The sequence below is a fragment of the Aotus nancymaae genome, unplaced genomic scaffold (assembly GCF_030222135.1).
Source record: "Aotus nancymaae isolate 86718 unplaced genomic scaffold, 86718_ANA_hifiasm-v0.15.2.pri h1tg000033l, whole genome shotgun sequence".
NCBI classification, from domain to species: domain Eukaryota; kingdom Metazoa; phylum Chordata; class Mammalia; order Primates; family Aotidae; genus Aotus; species Aotus nancymaae.
Genome location: NW_026988447.1, coordinates 26,531,289 through 26,556,942, shown reverse-complemented (window position 1 = coordinate 26,556,942; position 25,654 = coordinate 26,531,289). Strand labels below are relative to the sequence as shown.

Sequence of the window (25,654 nt, the reverse complement as noted above, 5' to 3'; positions counted from 1 at the left end):
GAGTAGCTGGGACTACAGGTAGGCACCACCACACCTGGCTAATTTTTAAAAACTTTTTGTAGAGTCAGGGCTTTGCCATGTTGCCCGGATTAGTCTTGAATTCCTGGGCTCAAGCTATCTGCCCACCTTGGCCTCCTAAAGTGCTGGATTATACCTGTCAGGCACCATGCCAGGCATAGTAGAGAAGTGTAGAGGTTGAAGGAAAGGATTATGTATGAGACTGTGACCTTTCAAAGGGGTTCATGCTTGAAAGACCCTGGTATTCATAAACATTTATTTTTAAGATAAATTTCTGCCTTTGAATATTATCACTGGTTTAATAGCAATATTTACGATTCTACTCAATATATTAAGTTTAATATTTTGATAACAAGTAACTTTAAGAGTAAAACAAAAATGGTGATTTTTACTATGCATTATATAGTTTATGGCAGCAGAATTATTTTTATTACAGCATATATCACATAATTTTATTTTTAAAATTTTTTGAAGGGATCCAAACTATCTCTTCCTCATTTAGTCAATGCAAGCACTCAGACCAAAATAAATACATTGCTTAATAGCCCACATACAACTCCTTGAAATAAACAAATATAAATATTAGTACTAGGTCATGAGAGTGGTTGATCTTTATATAACTTTATCATTTACCTGCTTTTAAAAGCATAGGTATGTTTGTGTGTATTTGCACATTTGTGTATTTAACTAAGTGAAACAAAAAAGGAAGATCTAGATTTTTACATCCATTTTCAAAATACAAGCTATATTCAGAAGCTGAAGCTAATACAAAATTCAGAGAAAGTATTCGAAAACATAGCAACACTTACTGAACTATTAAGGGCTTATCAGCAAAAATGAAGGGTTTTGCTAATACAGCAGATATTGCATGATGCTTTGCTCTAGATTTTAATACCAGTCCTCTGTCACCAGGTACCTGGTTTTCTTTCAACTCTTCTATTTCCCATCTTCCTAAAAAATAAAGCAAAGCAAATTAAACTGAAACAGAAAACATTGACCTAAGAATTATTTATCAGCAGTTGTGAGCAATAATTTTTTCAAGGAAGCCTGATTTGGGAAAAATAATTTTAAATCAGGAAATATGTGCAACTATACATGTATGCCTGCTCATTTTTCTTTCTCTGAAAAAATGATTTTATTTTCTTAACTAAAATTGTGAAAATTAATAGCAAACACTGTAGTGTCTAATTAAGTCACCTCCTTTTTTTTTTTTTTTGAGATAGAGTTTCACTCTTGTTGCCCAGGCTGCATGGTGCGATCTGGACTCACCACAACCTCCGCCTCCCGGGTTCAAGTGATTCTCCTGTGTCAGCCTCCCCAGTAGCTGGGATTACAGGCATGTGCCACTATGCCTGGCTAATTTTTTAGTTTTAGTAGAGACAGCGTTTCTCCATATTGGTCAGGCTGGTCTTGAACTCCTGACCTCAGGTTATCTGCCTACCTTGGCCTCCCAAAGGGTTAAGTCACTCTTGAAGCTTAATAAGTTTGTTTTTTCTATGAAAGACTTTTAAATCAATGAAATTATAAAATGTGGTTTGTTTCAATAGGGTCTGTCAATATTATATTTTTAAAATGACATTTAAAACAGCATGTGACACAAAGAGCATCCTTAACACAAAATGAGCAGTCTATTTATTTTGAAATGCACAATACTCATCAGGTTCTTTTCTTACTTGCAGCAGTTATTGTAAAGATTTAAAGTTCATTTTGAAAACTGCATGCTTAATTCACACAAACCCTTCCCAAGCTACACTAATCAGCTCTCAGAACTTTTGGCCAAGAAGGCAGCAAAGCACTGCCTAAGTGCTAAGCTATTACAAGGCAAAACTGAGTTAGGACTTCTCTGGGTTATAATTTTCCATGTTAAGATTAGGACATTCTGGAAATTAGATTATAGACCACATACAATGCAAAGCTGGGTGGGCTACTTGTAGTCCAAAAGTTATGTGTTAGATTTTACTCCTTTACTGGTTTTAGAATAGAAAATCAACTTACATTAACTTGTGTAAAATCTTCTGTTTTGAAAATTATAGGTATTGCCTATTCCAAGAAAATTCAATTCAGCAAAAACTGGCTATTTTCCAGTATTGTGTCAACTCAAAATATTCATTAATGAGCACTTTGGAATCACAAATGCTCTTATATCATTTTGTTTTCTTTCTAAGAAAAATAATGCAAGAACCAGACACAGTCTTGTAAATCAAAGAGAGGTAATTTTGGTTTATAATTGTGTATACCTTTTTAGATTTTAAAAAATGTGTGGGTTTTTATTAAATTTCCAACTTTCCTTTCTTTCTCCCTCTAATTTGGTCATAGTATACTTTTTTTGAAAAAGATTAAGGTAGAGTTTTCTTTCTCTCACATTGATGATGAATTGTATTATCACTAACTTGTAGTTTGCCCCTTGCCCCCTATAAAGGTCTTATTTTAAAAAGAACAACTTTATCTAGAAAGGTCTAGCCAGAGCAATCTGGCAAGAGAAAGAAATGATGGACATACAAATTGGAAACTAGGAAGTCAAACGATCACTGTTTGCTAATGATATAATCATATACCTAGAAAACCCTAAAGACTCATCCATAAGATGACTAGACTTGATAAATGAATTCAGTACAGGTCTCAGGTTAAAAAAATCAATGTACACAAATCAGTAACACTGCTATACAGCAACAACGACCAAACTGAAAATTAAATGAAAAACTCAATGTCTTTTACAATAGCTGTAAAAAAAAAAAAAACCTAGGAATATTCTTAACGGAGGTGAAAAATCTATACAAAGAGAACTACAAAACACTGCTGAAAAAAACCATAGATGACACAAAGAAATGGAAACACATCCCATGCTCATGGATTGGAAGAATCAATATCACGAAAATGATCATACTGCCCAAAGCCGTCTACAGATTCAATACGATTCCTGTCAAAATACCAACATTTTTCACAGAATTAGAAAAGAAATCCAAAAAGTAATATGGAACCAAAAAAGAGCCTCAAAAGCCAAAGTAATCCTAAGGAAAAAGAATAAATCTGGAGGTATCACATTACCTTCAAATTATACAAGGCCATAGTTACTAAGACAATATGGTACTGGTCTCAAGTAGACACACAGACCAATGGAACAGAATAGAGAACCAGAAATAAAGCAAAACACATACAACTAACTGATCTTCAACCAAGCATACAAAAACACAAATTAGGGAAAGAACATCCTATTTAATAAATGGTACTGAGAAAACTGGCAAGCCACATGCAGAAGAATGAAACTGAATCTTTACCTGTCACCATATACAAAAATCAACTCAAGATGGATTAAAGACTTAAACCTAAGATCTGAAACCATAAAATTTTTTTTCCTGGAAAACTCTTTAGGCTTAGACAAAGAATTCATGACCAAGATCCCAAAAGCAAATGCAACAACAACAAAAATAAATAAATGGGACATAATTAAACTAAAAAGCTTCTGCACAGCAAAAGAAATAATAAGCAGAGAAAACAGAAAACCCACAGAATGGGAGAAAATATTCACAAACTATGCATCTGACAAAGGACTAGTATCCAGAATCAAGGGACTCAAACAGATCAGCAAGGAAAAAAAATAATCCCATCAAAAAGTAGGCAAATGACATGAATAGACATTTCTCAGAAGAAGATATACAAATGGCAAACAAACATGTTTAAAAATGTTCAACATAACTAATCATCGGGGAAATGCAAATTAAAATCACAACAAGATGCCACCTTACCCTGTAAGAATGGCCATTATTAAAAAGTAAAAAAAAAAAAAAAATTGGCATGGATGTGGTGAAAAGGGAACATTTAAGAGAACATAAAAGGGAACATATATATATATATATATAAACTTATCTACTCCAAAAAGGACACCACCATATACACAGAAAAAAGAAGTAGTGGGATTGCTGGATTAAATAGTAGATCTACTTTCAGTTTTTAAAGAAATCTCCATACTTTTTTCCATAGAGGCTGTATTAAATTACATTGCACCAGCAGAGCGTGTGTGTGTCTGTGTGTGTGTGTGTGTGTGTATGCACAGGGCATTTGCTGGGATGACGAACGCTATGCAAAGGAAGACATACAGGCATGATCTTTATCTTACCTCAAAACAGAAACTATGAAAAGGAAGCAGACAGCTGACATCCAACATTCTATCTATTTTGCTGTTGTGATGTAACTGCCTATCGGGGTCTCAGTGCAAGGTCACATGCTTGTGAGTATGAGGTCCTCTGAGAAAGAAGAAATTACCACTATCAGTCACCGTGAGAAGCGGCTGATCTTGCTTCAGCATATAACAATTAAGGAGGCTGGTGTTTAGACCACAAAGAAGAAAGTATTTGGTCACACTTCAGGGTAGTGCTGTTAGGGAAGACAATATGACCCCTGCCTATAGGACATTTCTTTCTAGAGCTAAGGCTGAAGAGAATCCTGTCAGATACTGATATAGACCTGGAGATGTGGGTTGCAGAAGTTGCCACATTACCTTGTAGCTCTCATTAGTTATCCTCTGTTTTGTGCTTGCTACGAGAATCTTACCATAAATTATAATTTGATCTAGGTGTGTCTACGCTTGAGATGAAACCATAGAGATAGCAGTAGCCTGGGAAATACTGCTTCAGGAAATGAAAAAGACATTAGAGTGAAAATTCAACTGTTCAGTTAGAAAACTAGACTAATTGCCTTAAGAGTGGAATTTTCAGAAATACTGAAGGGTTTTTCAGAAATATTGAAGAGGGACAAGATAAAAGACTGAACATTTTACTGTGAGGCCGGATGGGGGACTCCAGCCAACACAATTTAACAGAAATATAGTCTCAAAGGTTAGTGAACTCCAGGCCATACTGGTTATATCTAATACTTAAATGAATATTTTACCATCGTATATTGAAATCTCCTCATCCACGTCATCTTTCTTTGCTTTTGATAAGACCCACCTGAAAATAAAGTTGGACATACATATATGTCATTAACAATAAAATCAGCAATTTATAGTTACAATGCATACAGAAACACAAGAAAAGATCACTCAATACAGTCACTTTTCATTCAACAATAAATTCATACTTAGAGGCTAAATAAGGATGCCTACACATAATTCTGAAGGGCTAAGTTAAACTGAATTTGGAATCTATAATTTACTAGCTGTATAATCACAGGTAAGGCACTGGAAGCTTCAGTTTCTTCACCTGTAAAATGAGCATTAAATATGGTAATCATCTACTTTTTTAGAATATCTGACATATAATAATCACTTTAATATTAACTTTTATTGTTTTTTCCATTTAGAGGAGAACAGTAACTCATATTTGTCATCTGAACTTAGAGTGTTAATAATCTGTCCTAGAGAATGAAGAAATGTTATAAATTTCATCTTTACATTCAGAATTAATTGTATATTTTCTTTGAATAAATATTCAAATGAAATATTCTATCAATAACAAAAATATAATAAGTACTGATTTACAATGTCAATTAAAGTATTTTAAAATTTATATAGATCTGTAGTAGAGGTAATTTTCATAGGCCAAAACCTAATAACTTCAAAAAAGCTAACAAATCAAAGAAAACATTCTCTTAAATGAATACTCACCCAGCCAACTTTCCACTATCAAAAGTTTCTGCAAAATATACTTCTCCTATAGGTTGAGGTGTCTTATATTTTATCTAGAAAAGAAATTTTACAAATCCAAAGTTATTCATTTTCACAAATATTTAAATTAAATAATCTTCCTAGTGAAGAATGTAGTATGCGATGTACATACAAGTAATACAGATATGAGATGACAAACTCAAATAGGAAACAAAACTTTGTGTCCTAGTAATGATAAGGTATAAGAAAATACAAGAAATACCATGATGACAAAAATACTATACGTGCAAACAGTGGATGAACTGACCCCTCCTGACACTGAAGGAATGGAAAGAAGTGATTGGAGAAGGTCTTATGACACATGTACATGGTCTTGAAAGGACTCTGACAAATGACAACATTTATGGATAAAAAGCTTTGGGAGCAAAGGAAATAGCATAATGAAAAGCATGTAAGATGAAGAGCTTAGTAAGAACGTGGGCTTTTAAAATTAACTCTTAAATTTTACTATTAGGTACTCTAAAAGATGATAATATAATTTTCCAAGATTAGGAGCCCAGAGAATGAAAAGAATCTATGGAGATAGCATTGCAAAGCAATTACCAACAAAGCATTGTTGCAAGTGCCTTTGAAGTGTTAGCTGTTAGGATGGCAATAATGATGATGGTGGCAGTGGTATTGCTGGTGATATAGTGGCTCCTTTAATTCTCACAATATTTCTATGGGGAAAGTACCATTGGTACCCATTTTATATATGATGAAACTGGGAGAGACAAAATAACTTGCTTACTGTTGCACAGTTAGGTAATTGTAGAACTTACACATAAAGCCAAGACTGGCTCTGAAGCTCATACATTTTTACTACATGATACAGAATTTGCCAGCAAAATAATTTAAAGCGTAAAGATTGATAAACTATTAAAAGATAATTTAAACTGATGATGAATAAATAAAATTTTGCCTAAAGTAATAGGTTTGTCTGGGTTCTCTCTGAATCAGCCTTTGGTGATTGTATTATTAGTTATGAGATTTCTTCCATTAGGCTTTAGGGAAAAGGGTGCAGAAATACTTTTTCTGTTTTTTACTGTCCCTATCACACCCTGATAGTATAACACTTCCTGTCTGTTTAAGAGAGGAAAAGCAGTAATTACACAAAATTCCACATAATTACTGACAGAATCGATTCAGCTGCCAAAATTGCCAATCTTCTTTGAAGTTTACTGAATTACAACTTTACTGTTCTCTATATTTTTATAGATTGACAAAATGGGCAATGGTGTCACATAAGACTTCTTCGGTAGGCCACCCTTAAAATCAGTTTATCTTGCCCTTTATTTATACTTCACCCTATCTAGATTACTCATGCTGTAAAATTAGAAGCATCAAAATAATTCTTTCCCACTTATGATATTCTCAAACTGTCACCAAAAAAGTCAAGAGTGGTAGTTATCTGTCAATTTCTTTGAAGTATTAATACTAACCTTCAAAGACCCTGTAATAACCGTATCCAAGTCAGTCACTATTAGTACTTGGAGTACTTACTTTCTGCAGATTATAGAACTAGGCTTTAAAAAAAACTGTTCTTGCAGAGCTTAAAATTTAACAGGGGAAATACACTCTTCACCCTTAAACAGTGAAATAACATATTTGCAAATGAAAAATTCTTAATAAAAGGAAATGAAATAAGGGAATCTGTAACAACGACATATTATTCCCCTGGGCCCTTCAAAGAGTAGCTGGCACAATACAATTAATGCTTTCTCACCATCAAAAATATTTCTGGTTATCACAGGGTTAAATATGAATATTCCTCAATGTAAAAGCTCTTTTGTACTGTCAAGGTATACAAAAATCCCTGCAATTTCTCAGACTCCTGTTAATCACTACTTCAAAATACATGTCTTAATGCTGAGACAGAAACATAGGTCACCTTTACTAAATGCCCAACCCTCATCATCACTTCCTTTTCTAATTTAACCTCCTTCTTAGCATTTTCTTTCCTCAGAGAAATAAAGACAGATACTTTACTTCTTCAAGAAATGTAAATTATATGGCCTTTTATTTGAAAAGATCTAGCAATGTCAGAAATACAAATAAAAACCTTATTCTTAGTGTAGGTCTCTATAACCAGTGACAAACTTCTATTTTGATAGTAAATACCTCCCCCATATTTATTTGTTTAAGAAACTGTGCTAGGTGTCATGCACAAATTTCTGGAGTACATGGGCACTCTAAAAAATAAAGCAATAAAATGCTTCGAAAAAAATCAATGTTTTTCTATCTATCTCTAAAATGAAGACTTTTAGCACTGAAATGAATCATCCTTTTCATTGTAATATGTAAAGGAATAATTTACATCTCATTTCTCAATAACCATACCTCTGTGGAAAGTTCACCTTCATTATCATCAATCTCTTTAGAATTTTCTTCCAAGTCTTCCATCTCAACATCATCATCCATAAATTCTGCATTAATTGAGATGAACAGAAGACCCAAACATAGCCGAAAGGCTTGGAAACGCATATTGATTATCTGTGAAAAGTAATTAGTGAAAATAAACAAAGCTGTGAAAATAAGTGTTAAGTATATGTAGAAGGAATGAATTTCTCCATAATAGCTCCTTTATTTTAAGAAGGCTTTGAAAACAAATCACTAACAAAATTATTTAAATTATGCTTTGAGCCAGTGAAAATAGAAACTTCAAATCTTGTAGGAAACAGATTCTATAGCTGCAGGTCTTCATCCAAAAACAAAGAGCCAATGGCACAAAAGCTAAAGATGTAGGTGATAGTAATTATCAAACACAAATAATATGTAGACCTCTTTAAAAGAAAAAGTATCATGATTCCTAAATGTTCACTGAAATTGTTTTTATTACAATGTTGCATAAGTGTATATAAACATAAAAATGAAAATTTTGTAATTATAAAACCAAAATACATTTATATATAAACACCAAAAAAAGAAACAAAAAATTTTTTTCTCACAAATTTGATGTGGTAGTGTTTTGCTAAAATCAAATCACACTCAAAAGATCAAACAAATACCAGGCTTATTCTAATCAGGTAGACTGCTATGGAGAAAGTTCTTTTGCATTTATAATTACTGTAATTTCATGATTTCACAATTACTTATATATTTATGGACAAAGAAAACACAAAAATGATGTATGCTGTCATTTATTAGGAGATTTTGATCTCTCTAAATCACAAAAGAGGTATAACTGAGATAGGAAGTAAATATAAAGGGATCAATTTGACACAACAAAAAAGGTTTATTTCCTTAATTTTCTACTTACTGGCACAGAAATTAGTACATCTGCAAATTGCTTATTAACTGTGAACTCTAAAAGTTTCATTGTTCTAAAAGTTGAAGAGCCTTCCATGTTACATAGTAAAAGGTATTTTGTTTGACTTGCTATTAATAATTTTTGAGCAAAATAGAAATGCATAAAATAATAGTAGTAATAATGAATATTAATATAGCTTTAGACCCATATCCTCTCTTTCAAATGAATGCACACTTCAGGTTCCAAATAATTAATCTGTTGAAAAAAATACATTCTAAGTGCTTTGTTTGTGCTCTAGTGTATTGGGCTGCCAAGGAAGAATTTAGAGAAAGCTATGTAGGCAGTGGTCTATCTGGAACTCTACTCTCAATTCAACTAGAGCACCCCATTTTATTTGTATTATACATTATAGTTTTCCTAACTTTCCCTTAGAAATAGTTGACAATGCTTCAGAAAAAACTTCAAAAAACCCTTTGTCTTGAAAGTTTGTTTCTTCTTTAAAATTCTATGATCACGTATTTACATAAAAGAACTAGCTAATTTAATCTTTGCAGACCAGGACATGAGTAGCACAGGTGCTATTCCCAATCTACAAAACAAAAACAGATATTTTCAAACTTGGTGAAAGTCTCATGATTGAAAATGTGAAAAGATTAGAACTTCTCTTTATTATATCATACTATCCTTCATTTTTATTTTACCCCAGTGCACTATTATATCCTTATTGATAAAAAGCAATGAAAAGAAACCAGACAAATGGGAACAAAATACATTTTCAAAACTCTTGGAATTTTCTATAATTTAGGTTATCGTTAGTGTTAAGTTATGAAGATACTTAAACAGAAATGGCCACAGCTACCATACAATAGAAGCGAAATGTACAAATGAACTGCAATTGGTTACAAACCTTTCTGTTGACAATGTAGTTCTATTGATTTATTTGTTCCTTTAAAAAAAAACAGAAATACAGACTTAATGCTTTCTGCGTAATGCTGCAGTATCCTATTATTCTTCAACGAAGCACCAGCTGACAATTGAGAATTAGATCATGAAGTTCACAGTGTTGAAGTCTGTCTCACAATGGTGCCAACATGTTACCAAGCTCCAAACAAAACTGTGAGGTTTGTCACATCTCATTTCTTAGAGAGAGGTAAGCTATTGACAGGTCTGTACTGAAACTTTGAGAGGCCAGATGCTGGGGTAATACTACAAGAAAATGAAGTAGTTAATGTCTCATTTAAAATTGTTTAAAATTGTGTGGTAAAATACATTCTCATTGTTGTACAACTAACTTCCAAAACTTTCTTCATTCTCTAAAACTAAAACTCTGTACACATTTAACAACTCCCCATTACCCCTTCCCTCCAGACCCTGGAAACCACCTTTCTATTATCTATCTCTATGACTTTGACTACTCTAGGTACTGCATATAAGTGGAATCATACAGTACTGGTCTTTTTAAGGCTGGCTTATTTTACTTAGCATAATGCCCTCAAGCTTCATCCATGTTGTAGCATGTATCAAATTTCCTTCCTTTTTAAACTTGGACAGTATTCCATTGTGTGTATATACCACATTTTGTTTATACATCCATCAGTGGACACTTAGGTTGCTTCCACCTGTTGGCTATTGTGAATAATCCTGCAATGAATATGGGTATACAAATAACTCTTTGAGACTTTGTTTTCAATTCTTTTGGGTATATATACCCATAAGTTGAATTGCTGGGTCATATGATAATTCTGTGTTTTTTTTTTTTTGAATTCTCATACTGTTTTCCATAGTGGCTATACCATTTCACATTCCCACCAATAAGGCACAAGGGTTCCAATTTCTACACATCCTTGTCAACATTTGGTCAAAATTATGTTTTTTTTGTTTTGTTTTGTTTTGAGAGTAGCCATTCGAATAGGTATGGGGTAGTATTATATTGTGGCTTGATTTGCATTTCCCTGATAATTAGTGACACTGTGCAACTTTTCATGTGCTTGCTGGCTATTTACGTATCTTCAAGGGAAACATGTCTATTCAAGTCCTTTGCCTATTTTAAAAATCAGGTTTTGTTTTTGAGTTGTAGGAGTTCTTTACAAATTCTGGATATTGATCTTTTATTAAATATATGATTAGCAAATATTTTCTGCCATTCCATAGGTTTTTTATTCTGCTGTGTTCTTTGATGCACAGAAGTTTTTAATTTTGAGTTTTCCAATTTATATATTTTTTGTCTGTACTTTTGGTGTCAAATTAAAAAATTACTGGCAAATTCAATGTCACGAAGCTTTCCATGTTTTCATTTAACAGTTTTATAGTTTTTCTTGTGTTTAGAAGTTTCAATCCATTTTGGGTTAATTTTTGTCTATGATTTCAGGTAAGGTTGCAACCTCATTCTTTTGCATGTGGATAGCCAGTTTCCCCAATATCATCTGATGAGAAGACTGCCCTTTCAGACAAAATGGTCTTGTAAAAAATCATTTGAACATATATGTGAGATTTCTAGGCTCTTTATTATATCCCATTGATATATATGTCTGTCTTCATGCCAGTCTTATACTGATTTGATTACTATAGCTTTGTAATGAGTTTTGAAACAGAGATGTGAGATTTCCAAACTTATTCTTTCTGTATGAATTTTACTATTCCTGCAAAAAGTGCTATTAGGATTATGATAGGGATTGCACTGAATCTGTAGATTACTTTGGGTTGTATTTCCATCTTATTAAGACTTCCAATCCCAATGAACACAATGTCTTTCCATTTGTTAATATTTGTTTCTTAATTTCTTTCAGCAGCATTTTAGTTTTTAATGTACAAGTATTTTACATCCTTGATTAAATTTATTCCTAAGTTTTTTATTCTTTTTGATGCTGTTATAAATGGAATTTCTTAATTTCCTGTTCATTGTTAGTGTACAGAAGTGCACCCAATTTTTTTGTGTTAATTTTTTTACTTTACAACTTTAGTGAATTCATTTGTTTGTTTTTTGAGATGGGCTCTCATTTTGTTACCCAGGCTAGAGTGCAGTGGCAGTTCTCGGCCCACTGCAGCCTTGAACTCCTGGATTCAGGTAATCCTCTACCTCACCTTTTCAAGTAGCTGCGACTACAGGCAAGCATCACCATGCCCAGCTAATGTTTTGTATTTTTTTATAGAGGTGGCTTTGCCATGTTGTGCAGGCTGGTTTTAAACTCCTAGACTCAAGTGATCCTCCTACCTTGGCCTCCAAAAGTACTAGGATTACAGGCATGAGCCACCGAGCCACCATGCCTGGTCTTCATATATTATTTCTAACAGGTTTTTGCATTGTGTTTGTGAAATCTTTAGGGTTTTGTACATACATATAAGATCATGTTATCTGCTGAGATAATTTTACTTCTTCTTTTTCAATTTGAATGCCTTTTTTCTTTCTTTTTCTTCCCTAATTTCTCTGGCAAGGGATAAGTGAAAAAAGCAGGCATCCCTTTCTTATTCTAGATCTTAAATAAAAAGCTTTCAGTCTTTCACCATTTAGTCTGATGTTAACTGTGGGCTTTTCATATATGGCCTTTACTATGTTGAGGTAGTTTTCTTCTATTCCTAGTGTACTCACTGTTTTTTTTTAAATTATGAAAGAATGTTGAATCAGGCCAGGGCTCATGTCTGTAATCCCAGTACTTTGGGAGGCTGAGGTGGGTGGATCACCTGAGGTCAGGAGTTTGAGACCAGCCTGGCCAACATGGTGAAACCTCGTCTCTATTAAAAATATAAAAATTAGCTGGGCATGATGGCATGCACCTGTAATCCCAGTTACTTGGGAGGCTGAGGCAGGAGAATCACTGGAACCCAGGAGGCGGAGGCTGCAGTGAGCCAAGATTATACCACCGCACTCCAGCCTGGCCAACAGAGCAAGACTGCATCTTAAAAAAAAAAAAAAAAAAGAGTGTTGAATCTTTCAAATGCTTTTTCTGCACAAATAAAGATGATCATATGTTCTCTCCTCCCTACACTGTTATTATGGCATACTACACTAATTTCCTTATGTTGATTCATCCTTGAATTTTAGGAATAAATCCAACATGGTCATAGTGTATAACTCTTTTAATATGCTACTGAATTTTATTGTCAAGTATTTTGTTAAGAATTTCTGCATCAATAATCATCCGGAATATTGGTCTGTAGTTTTCTTGCAGTGTTTTTGGCTTTAGTAACAGGGTTATGCTGGCCTCACAGAATGAGTTCGGAAGTGTTTACTCCTCTTCAATATTTTGGAAAAATTTGAGGAGGACTGGGTTAATTCTTCTTTCAATATTTGGTAGAACTCACCATGAAGCCACCTGGTCCTGGGCTTTTATATGGTGGGAAGTTTTTATTTACTGATTCACTCTCCTTACCAGTTTTAGGTCTGTTCAGATTTTCTACTTCTTCATGATTAATCTTGATAGGGTGTGCGTTTCTAAGAATTTATCAATTTAATCTAGGTTATCCAATTTGTTGCCATATAATCATTCAGGGCATTATCTTATAATCCCTCTTACTTCTGTAGAATCTGATGTAATTTCCTTTCATTACCAATTTTATTTATTTGAGTCTTCTTTCATTTTTCTTAGTCAATCTAGTGAAAGGTTTGTCAATTTTTGGTTGACCTTTTCAAAGAGCTAACTCTTGATTTCACTGGTTTTCTCTTGTTTTTCTATTCTTTATTTTGTTTCTCTCTGCTGTAATCTTTATTATTTCCCTCTGCTGTAATCTTTATTATTTCCCTCTTTCTTCTAACTTTTGGGTTTCATTTACTCTTTCTCTAGTTCCTTAAGGTATAAGTTAGATTGTTAACTTGAGATCCTTTTTCATGTAAGTGTTTAACAGCTATAAATTTCCCATTTAACACTGCTTTCACTGTATCCCATAAGTTTTGATATGTTTTGTTCTCATTTTCATTTCTCTCAAGATGTTTTTCTAACTTTCTTTGAGACTTCTTTGGTTCATTGTTTAGGAGTGTGCTGTTTAATTTCCACATATTTGTGAATTTTTCTTGTTTTCCTTCTACTACTGATGTCTAGTTTCTTTTCTTTGTGTTCAGAAAAGTTACTTTGTATGATTTAGTGGTTCATGCCTGTAATCCCAGCACTTTGGGAGACTGAGGCAGGTGGATCATGAGGTCAAGAGATTGAGACCACCCATGGTAAAACCCCGTCTCTACTAAAAATACAAAAATTAGCTGTGCGTGGTGGTGTGTGCCTATAGTCCCATCTACTCAGGAGGCTGAGGCAGGAGAATCACTTGAACCCAGGAGGCGAAGGTTGCAGTGAGCCAAGATTGCACCACTGCACTCCAGCCTGGGCAATAGAGTAAAACCCCACCTAAAAAAAAAAAGACTTGTTTTGTGGCCTAACATGGTCTATCCTGGAGAATGTTCCATGTACAGTTAAGAAAAATGTGCATTCTGCTATTGCTGGGTACAGTGTTGTCTATATGTTTATTATGTTTAGTTGGCCTATCTATTTCTTTATTGGTCTATATGGTTGTTGTAAGTTATGCGGTTTTCGTACAGCAAGAATTTATTCATATGGTATAGGGTAGAACATTTAGTGCTAATGTCACCCTCTTCCTTCCTCATAAATTAAAATGTAGCAGGCCAAGGATTCCAAACTTCTTATTATTCCTCACTCCATGAGGCTTGCTGAGATCACTAAATATCAGTTGTGCCTTCATAAGAAGGGAGGCACTAAAGAACTGCATTCTTTTGCACCAACATGTATCTCTGATCTCATTTATGTTCTTTGCACTGTTTCTGTGCTAGTTTAATAACAAACTGAAGCACAAGTAACTTTATCCATGCATGAGATACCGTTCTTCCCGATCTTTGAAATCTAGATCAAGTAGTCTTGTCTACTTCAAAGAATTACACCAATATTACCTAAAAACCCTACTGGATCTCCACTGCCACACCCAAATTACAAATTATAAAGTGCAGCTCACGTACTGGTACTGAAGTAATGCTCTCTGTCACATCAAAGGTAAGTAGAGCACACAAAAAAAGACAATCACAGGATATGCAATATCTGTTGTAAAGTGTGGGAGAAATTGCTGATCACCAAGGGAATTTCCTTGGCACTAGATGTGACCAGGTAACTGAGTTCCAGCCAATAGAATGTAAATAGAACATCTGTATTCTATTGCCAGGCATGGCCCATAAAAACTTCTCATAATTATGATTTATAATTCTTTATGATCTTTTCCCTTCTGATTTGAGGCCATTTTGAAAGTCATGGTTGAAAATGGCAGAATTACAAGGTAGAAAGTTGCAGAATTCCTGAATCATTACTTGGAGGAGAGCCATTTGATTAGTCAGAGTTCATCAGAGAAGCAGAATCAACAGGGGGTGTGTGTGTGTGTGTGTGTGTGTGTGTGTGTGTGTGTGCGCGCGCGCGCACATACAAGCATATCTCATTTTACTGCACTTTGATTTATTGCATTTTTCACATATTGAAGGTTTCTGGCAATGCTGCATTGAACAAGTCTACAGCTGCCATTTTTCCAACATGATGCTCACTTTATGTTTCTGTGACACATTTTTAAAATTCTTATAACACTTCAAAATTTTTCGTAATTATTATATCTGTTATGGTGATCTGTGATCGGTGACCTCTGCAATTGTTTTGGGGCTCCACAAGCCACACCTGTATAAGACAGTGAACTCAATCAATGTTGTGTGTTCTGACTCTTTATCGACCAGCTGTTCCCCTGTCTCTCTCCCTCTCTTCAGGCTGCCCTATTCCCTGAGACACATCAATATTGAAATTAGGCCAGTTAATAACCCTGCAATGGCCTCTAAGTGTTCAAGTGGAAAGAAGAGTTGCTTGTCTCTAACTCGAAAGCTAAAAATGATTAATCTTAATGAGGAAGACCTGTCAAAAGCCAAGATGGACCTAAAGCTAGGCCTCCTAAACCACAGTTAGCCAAGTTGTAAATGCAAAGGAAAATTTCTTGAAAGAAATTAAAAGTGCTACTCCAATGAACAAATAAATGATAAAAAAGTGAAACAGCCTTATTGCTGATACGGAAAAAGTTAGAGTGACTGGAGAGAAGATCAAACCAGGCACAATATTCCCTTAGGCCAAAGCCTAATTCAGGGCAAGCCCTAACTCACTTCATTTCTATGAAGGCTAAAAGATGTAAGGAAGTTGCACTAGTAAAGTTGAAAACTAGCAGAGGTTGGTTCATGAGGTTTAAGAAAAGAAACTGTGTCCGGAACATAAAAGTGCAAGGTGAAGCAGCAAGTGCTAATGAAGAAGCTGCAGCAAGTTATCCGGAAGGTCTAGCTAAGATAATTGATGAAGGTAGCTAAACAACAGATTTTCAATGCAGACAAAAACAGTTTTCTATTGGAAGAAGATGCCATCTAGGAATTTCAAAGCTAGAGAGAAAAGTCAATGCTTGGCTTCCAAGCTTCAAAGGACAGGCTAACTCTCTTGTTGGGAGCTAATGTAGCTGGTGACTTTAAGTGGAAGCTAACGCTCCTTTATAATTCCCAAAAGCCTAGGGCCCTTATAAATTGTGTTAAATTTACTCTGCCCATGCTCTAGAAACCCAACAACAAAGCCTGGATGATAGCACATCTGTTTATGGCATGGTTTACTGACTACTTAAAGCCCACTGTTGAGACCTACTGCTCAAAAAAAAAAAAGATTCCTTTCAAAATATTACTGCTCATTGACAATGTACCTGGTCACCCAAGAGCTCTGGAAATATAAAAGAAGATTAATGTTGCTTTCATGCCTGCTAACATAATATCCATTCTGCAGTCCATGAATCAAGGAGTAATTGTAACTTGTCTTATTTAAGAAATATATTTCATCAGGCTATAATTGCCAGAGACAGTGATTCCTCTGATGGGTCTGGCAAAATACAGTGAAACCTTCTGGAAAAAATTCACTATTCTAGATGCCATTAGAAACATTAATGATTCATGGGAGAAGGTCAAACTATCAACATTAATACAAGTACGGAAGAAGTTTATTCCAACCCTTATGGATGACTTTGATGGGTTCAAAACTTCAGTGGAAGGAGTCACTGCAGATGTGGTAGAAATTGTTGAGAACTAGAATAAAAAGTGAAGCTTGAAAATGTGACTAAATTGCTTCAATCTCATGATAAAATTTGAACGGATGAAAAACCACTTCTTATGGATGAGCAAAAAGGTGGTTTCTTGAGATTAAATCTACTCCTGGTATGCTGTGAATATTGAAATGACAAAAAATAATTTAGAATACTGCATAAACTTAGTTAACAAAGCAGAGGCAGGGTTCGAGACAATTGGCTATAATACTGAAAGAAGTTCTGTGGGTCATATACTACAGATAAATCTTTCATAAAAGGAAGAGTCAGTTAATTGGGCAAACTTTGTTGTCTTATTTTAAGAAATTGCCACAGCTACCCTAACCTTCACCCTGATCAGTCAGCAGCCATCAATACAGAGTCAAGATCCTCCACCAGCTTTTGATTATGACTTGCTGAAGGCTCACATGATCCTCAGCACTTTTTGGCCATGAAGTATTTTTAAATTAAAGTATATACATTTTTTATACATAATGCTACTGCACACTTAGACTACAGTACAGTGTAAGCATAATATTTATACTGGGAAACCAAAGGATTCACTTTATTGTAATTTTACTTTATTGTGGTGGTCTGGAACCAAACTAGCAATATCTCCAAGGTATGCCTCCTGATGACATTGGCTGAGAAGTTTCAAGACCTGAAGTTAGCAAGCTTGAGACCTAGGAGAGCTAATGGTGTAGTTCTAGTCCATGTCCAAAGGTCTGAGATCCAGGAGAGCAGATGGTATAAGTTCTAGTCTGAAAGCTAGCAGGTTCAAGACCCAAGAAGAACCAATGTTTCAGTTTGAGTCTCAAGGCAAGAAAAGGCTAATATCCTAATCAAGCAGTCAGAAAGGAGGCATTCCCTCTTCCTTGAGGAAGGGTCAGCCTTTTTGCTCTATTCAGGCCTCTAGGTGATTCAAAGAGAGCCATCTACATTGTGGAGGGCAATCTGCTTTACTCAGTCTACTGATTCAAATGTTAACAGAAAACACCTTCACAAGACACATCCAGAATAATATCTGATCAAATACCTGGGCATTCATAGCTCAGTCAAGTTGACACACAACAATTAACTTTTACATCCATCTATCTACACCTTAGAACAGCAGAAAACAAAAATAGTGTTATATCTCTGGGATTTTAAATTTTTTCTATTTGATCATTACCTTAACTAATATGTACTGTTAAATAAAAGTGGGTATATATTTTTTAAATCAGAAGGACCCAGAATCAGTAAACATATCTCAAGAAACATATGACAGTGAGAAAACAATCATAATGGCAGAAATAATAGTAGAAAACTCAAGTTTCTGGTGGCTTAGGCAATGAAGTACTACAAAGCATTTAAAAGAGACTGGATCTGATATTATAAAAGTGAGAAACCACTAACCTTAGTGAAATAATCAGAGCTAAAAGCCTCAATATGGGAATATTATTTGGTTGTACTAATTACAGAAAAAATGAACTATTTTTACACTGGGTTTTAAAACCATAGCTACATACTAAAATTAAAACTGACTTAGCAGCACCATTTTCAAAATAATATGTTTACAAAAACAGTATAATAGTAATGTATTTATTTATTTAGAATTTATACTACTTGTACATAGTTCCAAAAAAGTAGCTTGAAACTTTCTAAACAAAAAACAGACAAAATATCATCTCATAAGAGCTGGAACTCTCTCCTTTCTGTATTCACAGTGCCAAAAAGCATGCTTGTGCATAATACTAACCAACAGGAAATGGATGGTACCAAGGAATCAATTTGGATGAGTTTGTTATTGCAGCAGCAAACTTTGCATAAGGGTTTCTATGCAATTAGAAATAAAATAAGTGAGTTTTTACTGTCCATATAAGTCTACAAGATCATTGGGGGTGGGTGGGTATGGAAATTCTTTTCTATAGTTCCTAGAAAAAGTTATGAAATGAATCCTTATACAATTGACATCTTTATGGTTTTATAAGAGAGAAATAGTTGTGGCAATGCTTCTATCATTGGCCCTCTACCACTGGGGATATATTGTCAGAACTTAATCCAAGGTTAAAGCATTTCTGTAGATAAAGCAAATAATGATCCAGACAATTTGAAGTTTTATGACCTAACTTAATACAAGAGAGTTAATCATATTTTTAAAGTTTACAGTCAGGTACTACATAACAACATTTCAGTCAACGATGGACTCTTATCCCATAAGGTTATAATGGAGCTGAAAAAATTCCTATAGCCTAGTGATATTGTAGCATTGTAGCCCAATACATTACTCACATGTTTGTGGTTTTGCTGGTGTAAACAAACCTAATGCACTGCCAGTTATATAAAAGTATAGCACATACAATTATGTACAATACATAATATTGGGTAATGATAAATCATTATATTATTGATTTATATATTAACTATACTATACTTTTTATCATTATTTTAGAGTGTACTCATACTCATAAAATAAAAAGTATGGCTTGAACCCAGGAGTTCAAGACCAGTTTGGGAAACATAAGGAGACTCCAACTCTACAAATGAAAAATAAAAAAAACTATCCAAGCACAGTGGTGGGCACTTGTAGTCCCAACTACTCCAGAGGCTGAGGCAGGAGGATCACTTGAACTTGGGAGATCAAGGCTTCAGTGAGCTGTGATCGTGCCATTGCACTCCAGCCTGGGTGACAGAGTTAGACACTGTCTTAGAAAAAAAAAAAAAAAAACCTACTGTAAAATAGCCTCAGGGCAGGACCTCCAGGAGGTATTCCAAAACAAAGGATTGTTATCATAGGAGATGACAGCTCCATGCATGTTATTGCCCCGGAGGACCTTCCAGTGGGACAAGATATAGAGGTGGAAGACAGTGATATTGATGATCCTGACCCTGTATAGGCCTAGGCTAACGTGTGGGTTTGTGTCTTTAATTTTAACAAAAAAGTTTAGAAAATTAAAAAATAAATTAAAAATAGAAAAAGACTTTTGGAATAAGGATATAAAGAATATATTTTTATACAACTATACAATGCGTTTGTGTCTTAAGCTAAGTGTTAACTACTAAAGAGTCAAAAAGGTTTTAAAAATTGAATAGTTTATAAAGTTAAAAAAGTTACAGCAAGCTAAGGTTAATTTATCATTCAAGAATTTTAAAAAATTTAGTATAGCCTAAGTGAACAGTGTTTATAAAGTCTACAGCAGTGTACAGTAATGCCCTAGGCATCCTCAGAATTCACTCACCACTCATTCACTGACTCACCCAGGACAACTTCCAGTCCCGTAAGCTCCATTCATGGTAAGTGTCCTATACAGATATACAATTTTTTATCTTTTATGCCATATTTTTGCTGTACTTTTTCTATGTTTAGATATACAACTACTTCCCATTGTGTTACAACTGCCTACAGTATTCAGTACAGTAACATGCTGTACACCTTTGTCACCTAGGAGCAATAGGTGGTACTATAGAACCTAGGTTTGTGGCAGGCTCTACCATCTAGGTTTGTGTAAATCTACTCTATGATGTTTGCACAACAAAATCACCAAACTCATTTCTCAGAACATATCACTGCCAAGTGATGCATCTACATCTAGGAAGGAACATCTCTTAATGTGAGTTTTTCAGTCACACTACAGATATGCTATATTTTCACAACCCTAATCATAATTTACTTTAATGGAAAAGATAGTAAGCTGAAAAATTAAAAAGTTTTTGCTACCACATCACACAAGTAATACTGGACAAATTTTCACCAAAATTAGAGGGTATTATTGAAATTAATCTGGCTACTGTGGTATATAGAAAATTCACTAAGAGGGATTACACACGAGCTAGGGAGGCAGCTAATGGTGGCCTGTTAGAGAGGTAGCCTTCTTCCAAAGAAGCTGCAAGACTTGATTTGAAATGACATCATTTTTCATAGAAGCAACTAGCATGATTCAGAATAAACTGCATCAGGGATTTATATTTCTTGATGGCTGTTTCACTCAAGAAATTCAGGGCACATCAGCCAGCAAATAATAAGACTCATTATTTACTAATTCATTCAAAAATATTTATAGTTGTCAAGCATGTGCCCAGAAGTATGTTAGACACTGCATCTATAGTAATTAGCAAAATGTACATAACCCCTGATTTCGAAGAGCTTATAGTCCAGGATGAAAAGCAAATGATAGAAAACCCTAGTATAATATGTAAACTATAATAAATGATAGAAAAGTAAAGAAGTTGTGACAGTTGGTAATTGGGGAAACTTAATTTAAATCACGGGGGAGGGGTCAGGAAAAGCCTCTTTGAGAAAGTAATATTTAAAGTGAGATGCAGGCCTGGTACAGTAACTCATACCTGTAATCCCAGCACTTTGGGAGGTCAAGGTGGGTGGACTACTTGAGCCCAGGAGTTTGAGACCCACCTGGCTAACATGGTGAAACCCTCTTGTCTCTACTAAAAATACAAAAATTAGCAAGGTGTGGCGGTGGCACCTGTAATGCCAGCTACTCAGGAGGCTGAGGCAGGACAATTACTTGAACCCAGGAAGCGGAGGTTGCAGTGATCCAAGGTTGGCCTGGGCAACAGGGTGAGACTACATCTCAAAAAAAAAAAAGTTGAGATGCAAAGGACAGAATGACTTCTCTAGGACAAGGACAGATGCATGAAATAAAAGGGGAAGAGTGAAAGAACAAGAAGTACACTTTTTGAGTACTTACCGTGTTTCATGTGCATTAATTCCAATCTTTACAGCACCCTATGGCAAAGGTATTAGGATTCCATTTTACACAGAAAGAAAGTGAAGCTCAGGGAGATAAGTTACTTAGCCAAGTCTACACAGAAGAGACAATACTCAAAGTTATGTCGAGCTTCAAGCTCTATATTCCTTTTATTACAGCTGTAAGGTTACAAGGTTATTTAATCCTCACTAAATGGCTAAAGTTCTAAGCATATAATATACTACACAATGATAAATATTTTCTTATTAAGTTTCATCCTTTAGACCCACATTCCAATTTGTGTGGGCTTTATCTTCTCAAAATCATATTTTGATGTGTATCCACATTATATTTAGTTGGTTAAATGGCCTTTTTTTGCAGCAAAGATTTTAAAGCAGCTTAAAGGACACATAAACATATGAATGCTATCAATTTTATATACTACCTTATAATTGCATGGCACTCTACAATTTTGTAAAGAGTGCTCACACAAATTTTAAGATATTTCAGAAGATACAAGCATTTCTTAGTTTAAAAGCTCAAGGATAAGCTGTAAGGTTTACTACTATAACTATATATCAGATGCTAGATAATATAAATGTTTCTAGGTACCTCCTTTCCTTAACAACAAAGTTTCTGGAAAGACTGTCTCCATTGATTGCTAATATTTATAACTTACTAAGACAGGCTGAATATTGGTCCCTCAAAGATGTCCACACTTGGGTCCTGTGAATGTTACCTCAAACAGCAAAAGGGGCTTTGCAGATGGAATTCTGCAAAGAGAATTGCTAATTAGCTGACTTTAAAATAGGGAGAATATCCTGGCTTATCCAGATGTAATTACCCCTTGTAATTATAGGGGCTCTCAAAAGTAGAAAAGGCAGTGAGAGATAGGCAGAAGACATTTCAATAGTGAGAGGGACTTCAGTCAACACTGGGGACCTTGAAGATGGAGAAAGGGGCCATGAGCCAAGGAATGGGGGTGGCCTCTAGAAGCTGAAAATAGCCCTTAGGTGACAGTTAAGGAAACAGGGATCTCAGTACTACAACCACAAGGAGCTGAATTCTACCACCACCCTGAATAAGCAAGGAAGCCGACTCCTCAGACCTGCTAGTAAGGAGTGCTGCCCTGCCAACACTTTGATTTTAACTTGGTGAGACCTAGTCTCACTACTACTATTCTTCCTACTACTCTTACACTCTTAATTCTGGCTACTTTGAAACTGTTTCTGCTAACCAAGTCTTAGTTGGTAAGTGCAATCACATTTTTCAGTTCTTCTAGTGCCTGTTGCCCTTCTGACCTTTCTGCCTGTCTCCTTCTTGAAACCCCCTCCTCCCTTGGTTTCTATAATATCACTCCTGATTCTCTTTCCTTTTTCTGCCTCCTTCATGGGTACTTTGTCTATTTTTCTGTAAATGTTGGTGTTCCTTAGGAGTCTATTCCCAGGCTCTCTTCTTACATTACATATTCCCTTGGCCTCTACCTACAAAAGAGTTCCCAAACCTTATTCACAGCTCCGAAGTCACATTTTAGTTTCAAAGTATTACCCATCTTCAAAGATGTCTCAAAGCCTTCAGTAATTTGAACCTGTTCTCTCCTCCCAAATCTCCCTGTCTCTTTAATTCCCTTCTCCCATTAACTGCATCTCTAGTCAACCAAAGCAGTCAGTGTGGTACTCTGTCATTATCTTAAGACTGTGTTCTCATTGATTATTCATGTTATTGGAACCAAATTCATTTGTATATTTCTGAATGTCTCTATCCGCATGCCACAGCCTTAATTTAGAAACCTATCCTTTCTGAAATTAGTGAACTACTACTTTGTCTGTTCACTTTCCTTGTTACCAATCTCCAAAGCTGTTCTCCACCTTCAGGTAGCATGATCTTTCTGAAAAACAAGTCTCAATTTATTACCTATTCATTAAAATGCTCAATAGTTCTCTGTAGCTCTTAGCATAAACTCTGCCCTTCCTAAGACTAACTTCTTTCACTCTCAACATACCCATTTAACACACTTCTGTACATGCTATTTCTTAAAACTGTAATGCCTTTCTGCTGTTATTCAGTTTTAATGGCTGACTGAGGATTTGACCAACACTGGTATATCCCAGAAGTGGTGTTTGATAATCCCCTGTTACTTAAAGTTTTAGTCGCCATTTGGCTTCAGGAACACAACGCAGAATGATATAACACCGAACATAGCACCATCACACCAAGTTTCTAGTTTTATTATTAAACAGGCAAGTGATTAAAACTGCTCTGGGCCTGTTTTCTCATTTTTGATGTGAACTAGACAATCTAAAGGTCTTTTAAAGTTCACAATTCTAGTTTTCTATTTAAAAACATTAAAATTTATTAGGTACTTTAAAAATACTACAGGTAACTTACAACACTGTTCAATTTCCAGACAGACGTATCAACATAGTTACATCATTTACACACGATAATTTACCTTATCAACTAGATAAAACAGAGAGTACAGAATATCTTGTTCTGAGGATTTGGGGATGAGATCTAAATGTGACTGGAAGATCAAACCACTGAGATGGGGAGGAAAAACTGTGAACTGAAAAGAGGTCAAACTTACAATGACCAAAAGGAGGGCTACCTCGAGTGATGTTGACATTTGTAAAGCAAGCAAAATCAACAGATGAGACCGGGATTTCGCCTGCTTTTAGGCAACAAAAAGTTCCTATGTTAATGAACCCTCTTCTGATTTGAGACTTCTTCCCGTGGCCACGTTATATACCTTTTCTCTCCCAGTTCTGAGCTTTTTGCCATTTGCTTTTAACTCCCAAGCAAACACCTCCTCCTTGTTGCTTGGGGAGATGCTATAAATAAAACCAGCGAAAGTGTCTGATTGATGGTAAGCAGGCCTGGAGCGATAATGAGTCTAGTAATTAGGGCCTCTCAGGACATAACCCAGCCCTTTCGCCCGCCCCCGGCGGCGCACCCCGAGCTCCGCGCAGGTATTGAGGGAGTGGCCGGGAGTCCCTGGGCGAGGTGGGGTTCCTTCGCTTCCACAGAGGTGGAGACTGCGACAGCCGAGCCTATTTTGGTCTCGTTTGCGTTTCTGTGAGGAGCAGCCAGCGGAGTGAGCAGCGCCCGGACGCGCCCCGGGCCCCCTCCACACCCCTTGGGAGAGCGCCCCGGGGCTCGAGCGTAGAACCGGCCTGCAATGGCAACCGCTGGAATAACGGCCTCGGCTCCCGGCGGCTCCTCAAGCCTGCAGTAGAGGCAGGCTGGGCTGGGCACCTAGCTGTCCCCGCGCCCGTCCGCCCCAGCCCGGGCGCAGCAGGTGGACGCGGCGGTGCCGGAGACCCAAAGGGACCCAGGTGGCACCGACCCTCTGCATCCACCCACGGGGCGACCAGACCCCCGTCAAGACTCTCTCTCGCTGCAGCCCCATCGCCAGATTCAGCATCCACCCTCACCTGGCCCCGACCGGTTCAGCCCTCTGACCGCAAAATAACGGGGTGTCTGAGGGAAGTATCAACAACTCGTCTTCCTCACCCCAATCCGCGCTCAGAGGGCAGCGGGACAGCGGGAGGGCGGCCTGCTGCTCACGAACCTCTCTTGCGAACCCGTTTTCGGCAGCGACAGCTCAGATATCCTAGTCGCTGCCTCTTGGTCCCAGCGTCTCCTCCGACCAATTCCGCCGGCAACTGCACAGCAGCGACTAATAACTGCGCATGCGCGTGCGTCCCGGGCGGGAGGCGGTGGCCGCCCGAGGCGCCTGCGGCGCTTTCCAGCTCCGAGGGACTCAACCGCCTCCAGGGGGAGCCGCACTGCGAGTCAGCACCGCCGCCGCCCTCCAGGTCTCGAGCCGACCAGTTGTGGCGTGGACACCGCTCACGGGTAAGCTGAGGAGGAGCTCCTCCTTCAAGCCCAAAGACTTTTCCTCCTCTGAGCGCCCGCCCTCTCTGCAGACCGTGCGGTTCCTACCTCTTGTTGCACAATGATCGGGTCCTGAATTTTATGTAAATCATA

General features: G+C 36.3%; 1 protein-coding gene across 4 annotated transcripts in view; it reads right to left on the bottom strand.

The window, feature by feature from the left end:
• Positions 1-25,346, bottom strand: part of CLGN (calmegin) — a 55,395-nt gene extending 30,049 nt beyond the window's left edge. Inside the window, exons 1-5 of one of the 4 annotated variants that reach the window (XM_021670321.2) lie at positions 25,236-25,346; positions 8,000-8,152; positions 5,621-5,694; positions 4,906-4,964; positions 828-969 (exon numbers count right to left, since the gene is read on the bottom strand). In XM_021670321.2, coding sequence (XP_021525996.2) covers positions 828-969; positions 4,906-4,964; positions 5,621-5,694; positions 8,000-8,143 — 419 coding nt within the window. In that variant the 5' untranslated portion in view covers positions 8,144-8,152; positions 25,236-25,346. The other 3 variants (XM_021670322.2, XM_064383860.1, XM_064383859.1) reach the window with 3 other exon arrangements.
• Positions 25,347-25,654: the final 308 nt, after the last annotated feature.